This window comes from Netta rufina (assembly GCF_964035555.1).
Source record: "Netta rufina genome assembly, chromosome: 8".
Taxonomy (NCBI): domain Eukaryota; kingdom Metazoa; phylum Chordata; class Aves; order Anseriformes; family Anatidae; genus Netta; species Netta rufina.
In genome coordinates this window covers 10,659,036-10,675,075 of record NC_140131.1, presented here as the reverse complement: position 1 = coordinate 10,675,075, position 16,040 = coordinate 10,659,036, and the positions used below count along the sequence as shown (strand labels likewise).

At 68.9% G+C, this 16,040-nt stretch overlaps 1 protein-coding gene across 1 annotated transcript; it reads right to left on the bottom strand.

Moving 5' to 3' along the window:
• Window positions 1-745: 745 nt before the first annotated feature.
• Window positions 746-14,947, bottom strand: SLC6A9 (solute carrier family 6 member 9). Its single transcript, XM_084290831.1, has 14 exons — window positions 14,829-14,947; window positions 12,667-12,805; window positions 5,514-5,670; window positions 5,245-5,376; window positions 4,369-4,621; window positions 4,158-4,290; window positions 3,723-3,857; window positions 3,542-3,645; window positions 3,233-3,470; window positions 3,017-3,151; window positions 2,835-2,934; window positions 2,573-2,673; window positions 2,290-2,460; window positions 746-2,107 (listed from the first exon to the last, which is right to left on the bottom strand). The coding sequence occupies exons 2-14, from the start codon at window positions 12,694-12,696 to the stop codon at window positions 1,895-1,897; spliced, it is 1,902 nt and encodes a 633-aa protein (XP_084146957.1). The 5' UTR covers window positions 12,697-12,805; window positions 14,829-14,947; the 3' UTR covers window positions 746-1,894.
• Between the last annotated feature and the right edge of the window lie 1,093 nt (window positions 14,948-16,040).

The window sequence follows — 16,040 nt, the reverse complement described above, 5'->3', positions numbered from 1 at the left end:
GTGGGGTGGAGGGACCCAACTTGTGGGGTAAGGACAGTGTGGGGGTGTCTGGGGACAGCACAAGCCCTGGCACAATATTACCCTGGGGACACAGTAGTGCTCCTTACCCTGGAGCTGAAGCCAGGGGGTGTCCTGGGCCCCTCCAGCCTTACCTTGCAGGCCCCCCCTGTGCCTCAGCAGCCCCTTGGTGGCTGCAGGGGGGCTCCACGTGCTGTCCCTGCTGTCCCTCGTTGTGACAGAGCCCTATGGAGGGTGCAGGTCCTCGTGCAAAGGGATTGACTAAGCAGCCACACTGCCCCTCACAATAAAGCCACCATGTCGACGTCCCCCTGCGCTCCCCACCCTGGGAGCTGCCCCCTCCCCAGCCAGCCCTGGGCCAGTGCAGGCAGCTCCTGCCCTACAAAGGGCCCAGCACAAGGGTGAGGAGCACCCCCAGGGCCCATCCTGGCTGCTCAGAGCCAGTGCTGGGCATCCACGGGGGAAAGGATGCACCCCGGGGGGAAACTGTCCCTTAATGTCCCCCCTCCCCAGCTCCCACAAAAAAAGGGCACAGCGGGACACGGGCTCAGGAATATAAATCTCATTAAAATCTAGGATACTTTAGAAGTCTACACCGGGAGAGACACTGGCACAGGCAGCGCTGCCCAGGGACGCGCGCGTTATTGCTAACAATTAGAGGTGAACAGTAGCGGCGTGACACATGGGGCAGGGCACGGGCACCATGCGGGAAACTGCGCCTCTCCGCCGCGTCGCACGGGGGGCTCGGGATGGGGCCAGGGGAGCTGGAACGTCCTTGCCGGGGCTCAGCACCCTGCTGCCCCTCAGCCTGTCCCCGCCGCGCCGCCCCGCGTCCCTGCGCGAGCCTCGGGGCTCCGGCACAGGGAGCGCGGTGCTGGCTGGCAGGGGAGCCTCGGGGTGGGAAGGGTCCCATCCTCCCCACCCCAAAACCGAGAGCTACGGCCCCTCGGCTGTAGCTGGAAGACAGATTGAAAACCGCCCGGCCTTGCCAGTGCATCCTGCTCCACTAATACTGCTCGGGGACAAAACGTACCCAGATGGCTCGGAGCGAGCGGGCTGCCTCCGCCCTCCCATCTCCTCCGGTACCTCTTGCTAGCAGCAGCTGGGGGCCAGTCCTTCCTGCTCCCCCTTAGCACCATGGAAGGTTCCCCCCCTGCCCGTGCCAGGCCGTCGGGGACGCCAGGCGCCCGTGCCACCACCCAGGTGGCCCCCCCAAGGTGCGGGGACGCTGCACGTAGCGGGGCTGTGGGTACGAGCGCACGCACGGCGCACCCGTGGGTACCGAGTGTGTGTGCCCGCGTGCGTGGGGGTGCGTGCGCCCAGGTGCACGCGTGCCTAAGTGCTTGTGCTTGTGCCTTGTGCTGGCGCGGGCAGCGCCCTCGCCCCGTTGCCCACCCTGTGCCCCAGGTGCTGTCTCTGCACGTGGCCACCCAACCGAGGCCGGGGGCTCCCTGCAGCGTCACCCCTTGCCACCACGGCCCCGTGGGACCGAGCCCGGGAGGGCTGTGCCGTGTTCCGGGGCGGGCAGCACCCCAAAAAGTGCCCCGGTGCCCTCTCCATCCGCGCGGCCCGAGGGTGCCAGTCCCCACGGGGCAGGTCCCCTGCAAAGTGCCTCTGGCTCCTGGCCCTCCCGGGGCTGTGCCCCCCCCTCCTCTCGTGTCCCAGCGTCGCGCACGGAAGGTTACCGTAAACTTGAGGGTTAACAAACGCCACGGGGGGGGACGGGGTTAACCGGAGAGGAGGTCGGGGGTCTCGGGGACAGGCGCTGAGAGCCCCCCGCCGTCCGGTGCGGCCCGGAGCCAGGCTCCGCCAGCGGAAGGTGCGAAAGTGTCACCGCGCGGGAGGGGTTAGAGGGGGTGCGGGGACGGCAGGGGGGTCACAGTCTGGAGTCCTGGCTGTGGGCCAAGCCGTTGCTGCCCTGCACGGGGGACGCGGCCGCGGCCTCGCTCTGCGCCTTCTCCGGGTGCAGGGGCTGCACCTCCAGGTGGGACTCGGTGGAGGGGCTGAACGCTGGGGCGTAGCGCCCGCTGCGGTGCTCTGGCAGCGCCGGGCCCCAGTCCTTGCTCGCCTTGGTAGCGTTTTTCAAGCGCTAGAGAGAGGGAGATGGTAGGGGACAGGGTCAGCTCCCGCCCTCACACCCTGCCCCGGCCACCCCACCACGCCAGGACGCCCCGTGGCTGCTGCCTGCAGGTGTCTCCGACCGCCCCGGGGTAGGGGACAGCCTCGTGGCAACCCCCAGCGGGGACGTGGGGGCTGTCCCCGACCACCCACCTCCAGCAGCGTGTCCCCCTCGGAGCGGCACACTTTGTAGATGGCGTAGATGGGGATGCAGATGACGGAGGAGAGCGCCATGAGGAAACCGATGCTGATGGCCCAGGTGGGGTAGACGTAGTCGTTGTAGGAGATGGGCCGGTACTGGATCACTGTGAAGACCAGGATGAACTGGGGAGGGACAGGCAGGATCAGCCGGCGGGGAGCAGCCACCCTGCTCTGTCCCCTGCCCACAGCTGCCCCCACCGCCCCCGGCCCCGTGCCCCCTGCCCGCGATGCTCACAAAGATGATGGCGGGCGAGATGAAGCGCCAGCAGATCTGGAAGAAGAACGGGGGCGGGAAGCCCAGCATCATCTCAATGTCCTTGAAGTAGTTGCGGTGCCCTGTGGGGACAGGTGGCCGTCAGCCCCAGCAGGACCCCAAGCCCCTGTAGTGGGACCTTTGAGCCCCTTGGTCGTTGGCCAACGACCTTGCCAGCCTCCAGCAGCCAGCCACCAACTGGCCACGAGTCCCCAAGCCCCCACCCCACCGCGGGGGCACCTACCGTAGATGTACATGATGGCGACGCACATGATGCAGGAGATGATGACCAGGGAGAAGCTGGCGGCGTAGTTGTCCATCAGCAGAAGCCAGTAGATGCCCGCCTGCAAGAGGGACCCCCGTTGACAGTGGCAATGACAGTGGTACATGTCCCCCCACCCCCATCAGCACCCCGGGGTGCCCTACCTGGGTGGTGAGCGGGATGCCCAGCAGGAAGCCTGCCACGGCCACCCCCAGCGTCACGAAGGTCTTCCTGCGGATGATCCACTCGTTGCCCACCTCATCCACGATGGCCGTGACCAGCGTCTCCAGCAGGCAGAACTGCACGTGGGGTGGAAGGGGCAGCACATCAACCTCAGCCCCATTGTGTCACCCCCCTGTCCCCACCCCACCGTGCCCTACCTGCGTGCCCAGCCCCAGGAGGATGAGCATGAAGAAGAAGAGGATGGACCAGAGCGGGGAGATGGGCAGCAGGGTGAGGGCCTCCGGGTAGGCGACGAAGGCCAGGCCGGGGCCGTGGTCGGCCACCTTGGAGATATCCACGCCCAGGTGGTTGGCCATGAAGCCCAGGATGGAGAAGATGACGAAGCCGGCGTAGACGCTGGTGGCGCAGTTGGTGATGCTGATGATGATGCTGTCCCTGCGGGGAGAGGCGGGTCAGGGCCGGCGGCGGGGCCGGGGGGCGGCGTGGGGGCACGGGCGGGCACTCACCGGTAGCAGTTGTTGTGGAACTTGTTGTAGGAGGCCATGGTGATGAGGCCACCCCAGGCGCAGCCCAGCGAGTAGAAGATCTGCGAGGCGGCATCACCCCACACCTGCACCATGGACGGGGTCAGCGCCATGTGCCGTGTCCCCCTTGATCCCCCCCTGTCCCCCCGTTGTCCCCACTCACCTTGGCGTCCAGGATCTTGTCCCACTGGGGCGTCAGGTAGTACATGATGCCGGTGAGGGCCCCCTCCAGCGTGATGCCACGCACGAAGAGGATGGTGAGCACCACGTAGGGGAAGGTGGCCGTGAAGTACACCACCTGCAGGGAGGGGGCTCGGTGGGCGGGGACACGGGGCGAGGGGGCGGGGCTAGTGGGGCGAGGGGCGGGGCTACAGCCAGGGGAAGGTGTGGCCATGGCCATGTGGGAGGGGCATCACCAATAGGGGAGGGGCTATGTCTAAAGGGGGCGTGGTTATAGGCAGGAGGGGCGTGGCTATATACAGAAGGGGTATGGCAGATATACAACGGGTGTGGCCACACAGAAGGGGGCGTGGTCACAGAGAAAGGGGGCGTGGCCACCCAAAAGGGGGCGTGTCCTGGAGCTGGGGCACGTGGGTACCTTCCCCGAGGACTTGACGCCCTTGATGAGGCAGAGGAAGACGACGACCCAGGAGACGCCGAGGCAGCCCAGCAGGGGCAGGCGCACCTCGCCCAGGTTCCCGATGTCATCCGAGAGGTTGAGCACGTACCTCCTGCGCCGGGGGGACGGCAAGCATCAGCGGGGCCCCGCCACCGCCGCCCCCCATACCTCCCAGTCCCCTCCCCAGTACCTCCAGTACTCCTTGCTGGGGCTGGTGCGCTTCTGGGTGGCGTTGAGGAGGTGGGTGAGGTTGACGGCGGCGTGGCTGGAGAGGTTCCCGTCCAGCACCCCCACGCAGTCAGGCGTGTTCCAGGCGTTGCTGCAGTACGTCCAGGGCAGCACGCGCGTCATGGACACAAAGAAGTAGTAGAAGGCAATACAGATCACCACGTTGTAGTAGATCCCGATGTATGTGGACACCACCATCATCCCGTAGCCCACGCCTGGGAACAGCACCGGGGAGGGGTGAGCGGCACGGCGCGGGCAGTGGGGGGCTCGCGGCTCGGGGGCGGGCGGCACCGGGGTGAGGAGCATGCAGGGCTCAGCCCCCTGCCAGGCACGGGGAACTCCTTAGGGCACAGGGGGTGCGTGGCTGGCAGGACTGCGGGTGAGCCCTTGGGGTCTGCAAGCCTGGAGGACCACAGGGCTGGGGGCTCTCCTTGCATGGCCATGGGGACTTTGGAGCTGCAAGCACCTGGTGACAGAGGGCACCCAAGGACAGGGTAATACACCTAGGATGAACGCACCACGGTGGCCTGAATAACCTCTGCGGGGGACACATGTGGCAGTGCAGGGATGCGTGTGTAATGCAAGCACTGGATGCCAGGGCAGGAGTGTACGTCAGGCTGCAGGAGGGGAGCGTGCAGGGCACGTGTGGGGCGTGTGGGGATGCGTGTGATGTGAGCAGTGTGTGCGTGCACAGGCAGTGCGTGTGCAAGGCATGCAGGGCTGTGCAAGCAGCACATGCCTGTGCAGGGCTGCACAACGTGCCGGAGGCATGTGCAAGGGACACACCGGGAGCGTGGGTGTGCGCCCCGTGCCGCTGTGGGGACGGGCAGCCCCTTACCTTTGAACATGGGGCTGACCCTCCAGACGCCAAGGCAGCCCTGGCTGGCGAACTGCCCGAAGGAGAGCTCCATGAAGAAGAGGGGGATGCCGCAGAACACCAGCATGATGAAGTAGGGGAACATGAAGGCACCTGGCGGGCAGGAACCACAGGGTGTGAGCGGGCAGCAGCCCCACACACGGCCGTGCCCCCCGGCACAGCTCAGGAGCAGGGCGCACGGCCCCATCCCCACCCCGGGCCCCCCTCGCCCCCATCCCAATGACACCCACCTCCCCCATTGCGGTAGCAGAGGTACGGGAAGCGCCAGACGTTGCCCAGCCCCACGGCGTAGCCCACGCTGGTCAGCACGAACTCGATCTGGTTGCCCCAGTTGCCGCGCTTGACGCTCTTGTCCTGCTTGCCCCGCTCCCCGGGCACGGCGCCGTTCTGCGGAGAGATGCGTTGGGGTGCCTCAGCCGGGGGGGACACCCCCGCCGGGCCCATCGGAGGGGTGACAGCCACCGAGAGGGGCCAGGAGGTCCCCTGCATCCTTGCCCCATCCCTCCCCAGGCTGGGCCGCCCCGTGCCAACACCCCCCCCCCACCGTGCACGCGCAGTGCCAAGGAGAGGGGAGGCAGCGCTGGCAGCCCCCCCGCCCCACGCCGGCCCCGATGAATAGCTCTCCCCGGAGCCCGGCTGCAGAGAAGGAAGAGCCTGCAAGTCATACAAAGCAGGCTCGGGCGCCCGAGCACAAAGGGGCCTCTGTTCCTTCTCCCCCACCCCTTGCGCCCAGCAAAAAGGGGCCCCGCTGGGTGGCCACTGCCCGCAGCCGGGGGGGAACCGCCGGACCCCCGGCCCCCCAGACTGTGCCCTGGGGTGGGTGCCCCGGGATGGGGAGTGGGGTGCAGCGATGGGGTCAAGCTGGGGTCCCCCAACCCCAAGAAAGGTGTCCTGCGGTGGCAGCGGTGCTGACCCTTCCCGTGCAGGTGGGACCCCCCCCGGGGGACAGCCCCGGTGCCCATCAGCCCTGAACACGAGGAGGGGTGGGGGCAAGAATGGGCGCTTTGTGCAGGCCGCGGCACAATGCGCGCTCACACCGGGGATGACAACAAAGGGGACGGGTGCCCGTCACCCCCGGCGGAGATGGCACCCGCCACCCCGCGGCCCTGTCCCAGCGTGGCCCCGAGCTCACGCCGAGCTCCCCGAGACGCTGCCCAGCTCCGGGCCGGGGGTTGGTGATATTTTTTGGGGAGCTGCTGGCATTGCCCGTGCCCCCCGCGCCGGGCCAGGACAGGGAGCCGTCGCTGCGGATCTGCTGACGCCGGCGGGGCGCGGGCAGCAGGCGCGGTGCACCAAACCGTGTCATTCGATTAGGGCCGGCGCAGCCGGGACGTGATGCCCGGCGACTCCGGCACCGCGCTGCCAAACAAAGCCATCTGCTGCGGAGCGGGGCCCGCACGCGCCGGGGGCGGCGGGGGGGTGGCGGGGGCAGCGGGACGCACAGCGGGGGGCTTGGGGAGGATTTGGGGTGGGCTATAGGGGCTGTAGGGGCAATAGGTGGCAATACGCTGGCCATACTCAGCTGGGGTACTGGGGTGCCCGTGCCAGGCCCCACAGGAAAAGGGTGCGTGGAAAATGCGCCCACAGCATCCTGACTCTCCCAGCACCCATGGGTGCTCCTGCCCTGCCCCCAGGACCACCCCTCGTCCCCCTCGCATGTCCCCACATCCCCCGGAGGCACAAGGTGGGGGATCCTGGTCTGCCCCAGGGCACAGCCTCTGCTTGTGGGGTCCTGCGTGGTGTGGGGTGGAGGGGTCCCCAGGGTGTGGGGGTGATGCTGGTGATGCCCCCACGTTGGGGTACGCTCATGTGGGATGATCCCATTGGGAAGCCCCTGATAAAGCTTGGGCATTATATGAGATGCTTGCACTGATGAGGCTCCCACTCAGCACGGCTGGCAGGTGGGGGAACACCGCTCCAGCCTCCCCAAGATGTTTTTTTTGGGGGCACCGCATGACCCCAACACAGCCTGAAGCCCCAAGAGCCCAGAGGGGACCCCAACCCTGTCCCGAAGCCGGGGGCCAACCCACTCCCTCTGCTTGGGTGACCCCAGAGGCATCACGGCCTCACTCGCTGCCTCCACGGGGCACCCCAATTTTGAGGCACCTGGCAGCAGTGCTCCAAGAGAGCTCCAGTCCTCTGCCATCCCACGCTGCAGCACAGGGCTAAGGCACGCTTGTCCCCAATAAGGGGACAGCCACATGTGTGCCCAAGCACGCACACATGTGCACACGCTTGCATGCTCACCCATCAGCCCGCTACAATCCCCCCCCTCCCCAATCTGGGAAGGTCGCCCCGTCCTTTCCACTCATTAACCACCCAGCTGCATGGCAAAAAAAAAAAAGGGGGGGGGACCCAAGGGCCTGCGAGACGAGCCCCTCACCCTGCTTCGTGTTGTGGGGTCAGGATTTAACACAGGGGCAGCACCCTGCTCCAATTCCCCTAAATTTTCCACGCACAGGTGCACACATAGCGGGGAGGAAGGGTGCCCCGTGCGCCCCAAACGTCCCCAAAGGGGACGTTTGGGGCGCACGGGGCACCCTTCCTCCCCGGGACCCTACCAGACAGCCAAAGCATCCCCGGGTCCCGCAGCGCAGGCACCATCCATCACGGCGCCTGGCACCGGAGCCTTTCTCATGCTAAGCAGCGCTGCCTCGCACAATGGCAGCTTGGCCGGGGTGCCCGGATGCCCCCCACTTCCCCAAGGGACCGTCCCCTCCCCCTGATTTATGCCTGGGAAGCTGATGGCTGCAGGGGGGGGGGACACGTCCCCGTGGGGTGAGTGGAGGCAGAAGCACCTGGGGACCCCCAGTGTGTCTCCAGAGTGGATCCCCCCCTTCTTAAATTGCCCCCCTGGGGATATTCCAGCCCCGCAGAGGCACCCTATGGGACATCAGCCTTATCCATTTTGTGTGGGGGCCCCGTTCTTGTTTACTCCCACAAAAAATAGATGCCACGGCAGGGTGACAGTCACCCCGGTGAGCTGCGGCACCGCGCACCCCTCTGGCCAGCAGTAGGTCTTGGAGTGAACAGCCCCAAAACATAACCCCTTGCTCGAGCAAACCCTTCCTGCTCCCTACGCAGCTGGGGTCCCGGGGGGGCTGGAGGTAGAGGCGGGCAGAGGGGTCCACATTTGGGTACCTCCAGAGCCACCCTCCTCCCCTGCAGCACCCCATGTCCCTGCTGGATATAGGGGGCCCTACAGAGCCGTGGCCGTGCTCCAGCCCCCCAGAGCTGGCACAGAGCACCCTGGAGAGCCCCGGTGGCAGGGGACAGCGCTGGCACGGCCACCGCCACCCCGTCCCCGTGCCGCAGCCCCCCGGACCCCACTCTCAGCACCCCACTGACCTGCTGGCGGGGCCGGGGGGGGCCCGGCTGCCCGTGGCTGCACCCCGGGGGGCCAGGCTGGCCGGCTCCGTGCGTCCCCGGCTTCATTGGCACCGCTGGGTCCCGCGCGGTGGCAGCTGCCCGCCCGCCTCCCCCCGCCCGCTGCCTGCAGGGCTTGGCACCGCGCCCCGCTCGCCTCCCGGCCCGGCCCCTTCGCCCCACAGCCAGCAAGGTGTGTGTGTGTGTGTGTGTGTGTGTGTGTGTGTGTGTGTGTGTGTGTGTGTGTGTGTGTGTGTGTCCCCTCCCAGCAGGGACAGGAGAGGGGGGCTGCGCTGTGCTGAGCCCTGGCACAGCTCACATCCTTGCTTAATGAGGCCTCATTAGCGGGGTCCAGCTGTTTGCAGCCCCGCACGCTCCGGCGGGCAGCGCTGCCCTCCCTGCGGGGCTCATCCTGCCCCCGCAGCCCCTGGCTCCTTCCCACACCGCAGCCTGGCAGAGGGCAGCGTCCCCTCGCTGTCCCCCATGTGCTGTCCCATTCCCATGCCCCCAGCCCCAGAAATGTCTTCCTGCCTCACTCCCATTGCCGTGACGCTGCCCAGCCTCACACGTCCAACCCCAACCTAGGTTTGGGCACTGCTGGGACCTGGCACGGCCCGATATGGGGACGGGGGCGCTGGGACGAGCCTGCCCGGTGGCACATCCCCAGCCTGGTCCCATGCCACCTCTCCCTGACGTCAGCCGAGCCGCTGGGCATCACAGGGATCCACGGCAGCCACCACAAGGTCACAGCCCCGCGGGGGGACCATCTGCCTGGCAGCAGGGCTGCGCTGCCAGCCCCCCACCGCCCCGACACCCCCAGCCTCGCCGCTCTCACCCCTATCCCCCTGCCCAACGCGGGCTGGGACCCCTGGTAGGGTGCCGCGTCCCGTGGGAGGGCAGAGGCAGGGAGCCCCCCAGCAAGGCTCGGGGTGCCCCAGCTGCTCCCAGCCCCGCGCCCCGGCTGGGGAGCGCGGCCAAGGCGCCAGCCAGGCGTGATGGAGCACCGAGGGCGGGGGGACGGGCCGGCGCTTTCGGGAGACCATCTGGGGTCCGGGCAGCGGCGCTGCGGGCGCACACGTGTGCCGTTCACGTGTGCGGGGCGGGCGCTCGGCTTCCCACACCGGCACCCAGCGCTCGTCCCCATCCCTGTCCTCTCCTGCGCTGGCCGCCCGGGATGCTCCCAGGGCGCGGGGAGCAGCACCCAGCTGTGCCCCCCTGGGACACGCAGCCTCCCCCTCGTGCCAGCCCCAGTGGCAGGGACAGGGGGATGGAGCCAAGCCCTCCAGCCCTGTTCCACGTGCAGCCCTGCGCCCCGACACCCTACAAGGTGCCCACCTGCACCCCTCCACGGCCTGGCTCGCTGCACCGCCTTGCTTGGGCCACCAACATGCCACCACCAGATGTCCTTCCCCAGGCACAGGGCCCTGAGCTCTCCCAGCTCCCCAGTCCCTGCGTGCTCTGGCTCTGAGAGCATCATTCCTGCCCCTGCAGCCCCCATCACCCCGTCCCCAAGCAGGGCTGCAGGGTGCCCAGGGCAGGGACGCCGCCTGGGGACCTACCAGGTGCCACCAGCCCCTAGCCGGGCGCTTCCCGCCGGGGCTGCCTCTCTCCGGCCCCATTCTCACGGCGCAGGCACAATTCTCCTGGAGCGCTCAGGCAGAAAAATCCCCCGCCGGCCCCCCCAGCGCTGCCCCTTGTTATTCCGGGAAGGGCTCCCGCAGCCAAGAGCCGCTTCCGCAGCTCCTGCTCGCGCTGCTGGCCCCCCTGCCCGGGGCCGGCGGCACCGCGCTGCTGGGGGTGTCTGGGACAGGGCAGGGCCCCCCCCAAGCTTTGCAATCCCTGCGAGCACGGTGCCAGCGGTGCCCGCCCGGGCTGGGACAGGCGATGGCAGGAGCCCACCTGAGCCGTGCGCCCCCCCGGCCGAGCGCTGCCCGGCTGTGCCAGCAAAGCAAGGCTGGGAGTCAGGAGCCGCTGGCACGGCTGGAGCCCAAACAAAGCCCGCTGCCGGGGACAAAACAAAATGTCCTGAAAGGACAGGGAGGGAGAGGCTGTCGGATCCCCCTGCTCGGCCACACAGGGACTGAACCAGCCCCTGGAGCTTCCCTGCATCCCAGCGCCTGCTGCGCACCCGCCGCCACGGCCTCTGCTGGGTTTGGGAGGGGAAGGGGCACTGAGCCCCCCCTCCTGCCTGCGGTTTGGAGCCAGCAGGCACAGAATTACACGGGCATCCACACGCATGGCATTCCTGTCGCACCAGCAGGGTGCAGACCCCAGCCCACAGGCGGGGAAATCGAGGCACAGCCGCACACCACACAGCCAGGGGATGGAGAGCCTCAGCCGTCACCCCTGTCCTCCCCAAAACGGGCACCCCGAGCCCCGCCACCACCCCCCCCGGGCACAGGGACTGTGCCATGGGACCTCAGTCGGGCTTGGGAACTGCACCTGCTGGCAGGGATTAGAGGGCAGGGCAGGGGCCACGCTTTGCCAGGCTGTTTGTGCGGCGCTGGAGGCAGGCCAAGGAGATTAGCTGCCTTCCCCAATGACCCAGAAAGCTCAGCAGCCAAGGCCCTGTCCCGCGACACCTCGTCCCAGGGCACTTGCAGCTGGCCCGGCGCAGGGATGCTCCTGTGAGGGATGCTGCCGTGCTCCCTGCCAGCTCCCAGCACCGCCGTGCCCTGCGCCCACCCTGCTCGTGGTGCCCCTCGCCCTGCAAATGGGGAGCAGAGGGCTGCGGGACGGGGTTACCGGCACACCGGGTGCCAGACCCCCGTGGTTTCCCTTCCTCCCCAGCTCCCCATGTGCCGTGGGCTGGGCAGGGCCTTCGGAGAGGCGAGTTAAAGATTGACCAGGAGCAGGTGGGCGCTGGGTGCCTGGCTCCCCGCTGTCGGTGCTGCGGCCACGGCAAGGACACGGCAGCAGCGTGGAGGCGCGGGGCTCGTGGCAAGCATGACGCACACGCAGGGGCACTGGCACGGCACGCACGGGGATGGCAGAGCTCCAGCTGAGCCTGGCAACGTCCCCAGCACCTCACCGAGCCCAACCGTGGGGAAATTTGCCTTCCCACCCCTGCCACGGGCAGGAGGGGAGCCCGGTGCCGCCGCGGGCACTGCCGGCAGGGCCACGCTGGGCCAGGCAGCGAGGGAGCCGTGCACACACGTGCTGGGAGCGCCCGCTGGAGCACACCGCTCCCCTGGCTCCCGGCTTCCCAGGGAAGTGCTGGCTCCAGGCCCTCTGGCTGGAGCGTGCAGCTATTTCGGGAAGCCCCCTGGGAAGGGGAGGGGGGCAAGCATGTCAGCCCCGGAGCTCAGTTCCCACCTATAGGGGAAAAGGCAGAAGCCCAGCCCAGCCTGCGCTCACCTGCGGGACACGGGCGGCTGCTCGGGGCAGCGGGGCTCCGGGTTCCCAAATCCCTCATCTGCAAGGGTACAGCAGTGACCAGCACGGGGTCAGTGCAGCCCTCCCAGGAGGACACCACACATGCCTGTGCCAGGGGGTGAGGGCAGCACACCCCAGAACACAGAGCTGGTGGGGATGTGGGGTCGGCGCCTGCCTCTGCCTCCATCCCATTGCTCCTGCTGTCAGGGAGAGCTGGCAGGGGTGGACGCAGAGGGTGACAGCCCCGTCCCCTGCCCCTGCACGAGCTTGTACCCGGCACAGAGGGGTGCCCGTGCCCAGCAAAGGTGGAGGAGCTGCGCGGCTTTCCCGCCTTCCCCTGGAGAGCTGGGGCGGGCGATAAAGCAGGCAGCATGCCTGAGCAGGGCGATAGCATCTGCAGGCGGTGAGACACCACACCCGGAGCCTCGCGGGCAGTGGGCTGGGAGTGAGAAACCACTGGCGGCTCCATCAAGGGGCCCCCCAGGCGCCGTGCTGGGGGCACAACCCCGGCAGGGCATCCCGGTGGCCATCTGGAGCCCCTTAGGAGCCCCGGCATCTCACTCCCTCGCCCTGCATCGGGTGCTCCGGGTCCACCGCAGGGTTTCCCCCAGGTCAGCCCGCTCCCTGCGCCCCAGCACTCACCAGCAGCCCCTCGCTGCACTTATCGGCCATCCCTGGAGGCTGGAGCGCGTTCCCGGCTGCCCGCCGTGGGGTCCCTGGCTCTCCGTCGCGCTGGCTGCGGCACCGGCACCCGCACGCTTCAATCCACGGGCAGAGCGAGCTGGGCAGAGAAACCAAGAGGGACGTGACTGGTGGGGTGGGCACGTCCCCGCCCCGGGCCTCCCCCTCCATCCGGGCAGCAGGGGGACGTGCCAGGCGGGTGGCTGCCCCGTACCTGGCCGCAGGGTGGGTGGGAACGGGGCCGGGGGTCCCCCTGAGGGTCTCCTCCTCGCTCCCACCCCCTCAGCATCTCCGAACCCCCGGCACGGCCACGATCGGTGGCTCCCAGGTGTTTCCCAAGAAGCAGTTAAAGATTTACCCGCTGCGGACAGGCGACCTTGCGGGCAGCTGGCTCCCAGCCGCCCGGCGGGTGGGCGTCGGGGGGCCCCGTGCGTCCCCCAGCCAGAGCTGGAGCCGAAGTGGCCGCGGTGGGCGGCAGCGCCGGGACTGGGCGCAGCGCGGGGCCAGCTCAGGGCTCAGCTGCCGCGGAGGACACAGATGGGAACCGATTGCCTTCTGCCCCGGTGCATCGCGTGCACGTGCAGCGCAGGGGGGGCGAGCCAGCGGGCTCTGCTGCGGCCAGGTGCTGCTGCATCAGGCACAGGAGGGGGGTGCGGCCCCCACTGACCATTGCTCCTGCCCCATCCTGGGGCTGCTGGGGCCAGGGGGGCGCCTGGGCTTGACCTTCCTCCCTGCCGGGAGGGATGGGGGCTGTTGCAAAACAGTGGGGCGCGGGGCTGTGCAAGCAGCGGTGTTTGCAGATCCCACACCAGCTCCTGGCGCCCTTGCTGGCTGGGAAAGGACCCCTGCCCCCAGACAAGGGTCCCCGACGGAGGCCCAGCACCCCGGGCTGCCGTGGGTCTGGAGCAATCAGCAGAGGGGCACGAGGCCCCGAACGCATCGGGAGGGAGCGTGGGTGGTGGAGATAAAGGGCAGGAGGCCGGGGGACGCGGGCAAGCCCCCAGCCCCGGCTGCAGCCCCCCGGCACAGGCAGGCTGCTGCCCACAGATACTGTGTCCCACTGCCAAGCCCCTCCCTGGGAGCGGCTGCATTTCCAGGGGGGGACGAGGTGTCGTCACCGCACGGGGAGGGAGGACAACAAGCCCCAGGAACCTGTCAGAGGGGGCAGGCGTGGGGCCAGCGGCCAGACCTCTTCCCCGCCGCACACCTATTGCCAACAAGCCGAACGCCGCCCTCCCCACGGCCCTGAATTTGGCCTGGGAACTCATCACCTGCCCGTGCTGGGAGGGGAAAGCGCCCACGGGAGGGCCCGCCGCTCCCCCAGGGCTCTGCCAGGCAGCGATAAGGCCACGCGTGTGCACGGCAGCTGCTGGCTGAGGCTCCCTGCCCGGCACAAAGGCGAGCACCACGGGCCCAGGAGGGATGCAGGGCTCCAGGGATGCCCAAATCCACAGCATCCCCCGGGGCAGCAGGGCACAGGCTCTATGGGATGCCCTTCCTGGTGTCACAGCGTGCCGGGACCGCTTGGAGCACCCTGTCCCTGACAGGTGACGGATGGCACCGCCACCGTGCCACACCTCGGCACGGCACGGCACGGCAGCGCCCAGGAGGAGGAGGCAGCGGGTGCCTTCCCGCAGGATGTGGCACCGGGGGGTGCCCGGCACGGCCGATGCCACCTGCGGAGCCATTTCCTCCGCCAGCATCCCCGCGGGCACAGCGGGGGGGGCGCAGGGAGCCGAGCCCGGCTTCGCCCCCTCCATCCCCGCGATGCGCCCGGTGCGGCACGGCGGCGGGGGGGGCCCGGGTTACATCAGCCGCCACGTGGTGGCTGCTCCGCCGCCCCGCCCCGGCACATGCCCGTGGAAAATTACCGCCGGCCCCCCCTCTACAGCACCGGGCCGGGCCTCCCCGGGCCCCGCCGCCCCCGGCCCCGCCGCCGGGCACGGCACCGGGCGGCCCCGCTCGGCCCCCGCGCCCGGAGCGCAACAGATGCGGGAGCGCCGCGCATCCCGGCCCCGCCGCCAGCGCCACCCCGCCGCGTCCCCCCCCCGCTGTCCCCTTCCCGGTGCCCCCTCCCCGGTGCCGGGCCGAGCCGGGCAGCCGGTGGAGGTGCTCGCCCTTACCGTGCCCATGCCGCCGCCCCCCGGCCCCTCCCGCGGCTCCCAGCGGGTCCCCGGTGGCTCCGCGCCCCCCGGGCCGCCGGCGGTACCGGTGAGCGCCGGGCCCGGTGCCGTGCCGCCGCTGCCGGTGCTGCCGAGTTAAATGAAAGTTTGGAGGTCGGTGGGGGCTGGCACCGCCTCTCGCCCCCGCCGCGCTCCGCCTCCCGAGCTCCCCAGCGCCCCGCTCCGGTACCGGCACCGGGGGCGGCGGAGTACCCGCGGCACCCCCGTCCCCGCAGTACGCACAGCGGGAGGGCACGCCGGGCACGCGGGGGAGCTTGCACACGCGTGTACACACATGCACACGCGTGCACATGCGTGTACACGGATGTACAGGCGTCTACATGCAACCCACACGCATCCACATACAGCCCACACACATCCACACGCATCCACACACATCCACAGGTATGCACATGCAGCCACACACCTCCACACGCGTGCACACGCATGCACACACTCCCACACGCATGCACACACTCCCACATGCATGCACACACGCTCACACGCATGCACACACATGCACCCCCATGCACATGCATGCCCGTGGGCACCCACGCCCTGTGCAGGCTCACGCAGGCCCTGGGCACGCGTGGGCACGTGTGGGCTGTGCGGTCACAGCCAGCCTCACGCAGGGCACACACAGGGATTTGCACACGCATAGGGAGTGCCACACACAGCGCACGCACAGCTCACGTGCCGCCAGGGCACAGCACCACGAGGGGATGGCCGCAGGATCCGGCCAGGATGTGTGCAATGAGTGTGACCGCGGTGCAGGAGTGTGCGTGTGTGCACATACGTGTGGCTGCTGCATGTGTGCTCATGCACGTGTGTGCTGCAGAATGTGACGGTGTATGCACACGTGTGTGCACATCTGCACATGTCTTTTACACGTGTGTGTTCCCATGTGCACACGTCAGCGCCATGTCCGTGCCCCAGCCACGCGTGTGCTCCCACGCACGTATGCAACCCCCCGAGCCCACACGTATGAGCACACATGTACGGGCACGCGTGTGCAGAGGCACGTGAGCGCGCACCCATGCCCACAGAGCAACCTCTGCCCGTGGGTCCTGCGCCCGTGTGCGTGTGTGCACATGCGTGAGCAGCCAGCGCTCGCCCCCGCAGCCCCGCCAGATGTTTCCAGTAAGGCATGACGGGTGCGCCTGGGGCCGCCCC

What these genes read in the sequence shown, in the direction of transcription:
- SLC6A9 (XM_084290831.1), bottom strand. Translation starts at nt 12,696, where the DNA reads ATGGCCGATAAGTGCAGCGAGGGGCTGCTG. An exon ending in CTGCTACCGCAATGGGGGAG is followed by an intron (nt 5,377 to 5,513) that starts GTGGGTGTCATT and finishes CCTGCCCGCCAG; the next exon opens with GTGCCTTCATGTTCCCCTAC. An exon ending in CCCAGCAAGGAGTACTGGAG is followed by an intron (nt 4,291 to 4,368) that starts GTACTGGGGAGG and finishes CCCCCGGCGCAG; the next exon opens with GAGGTACGTGCTCAACCTCT.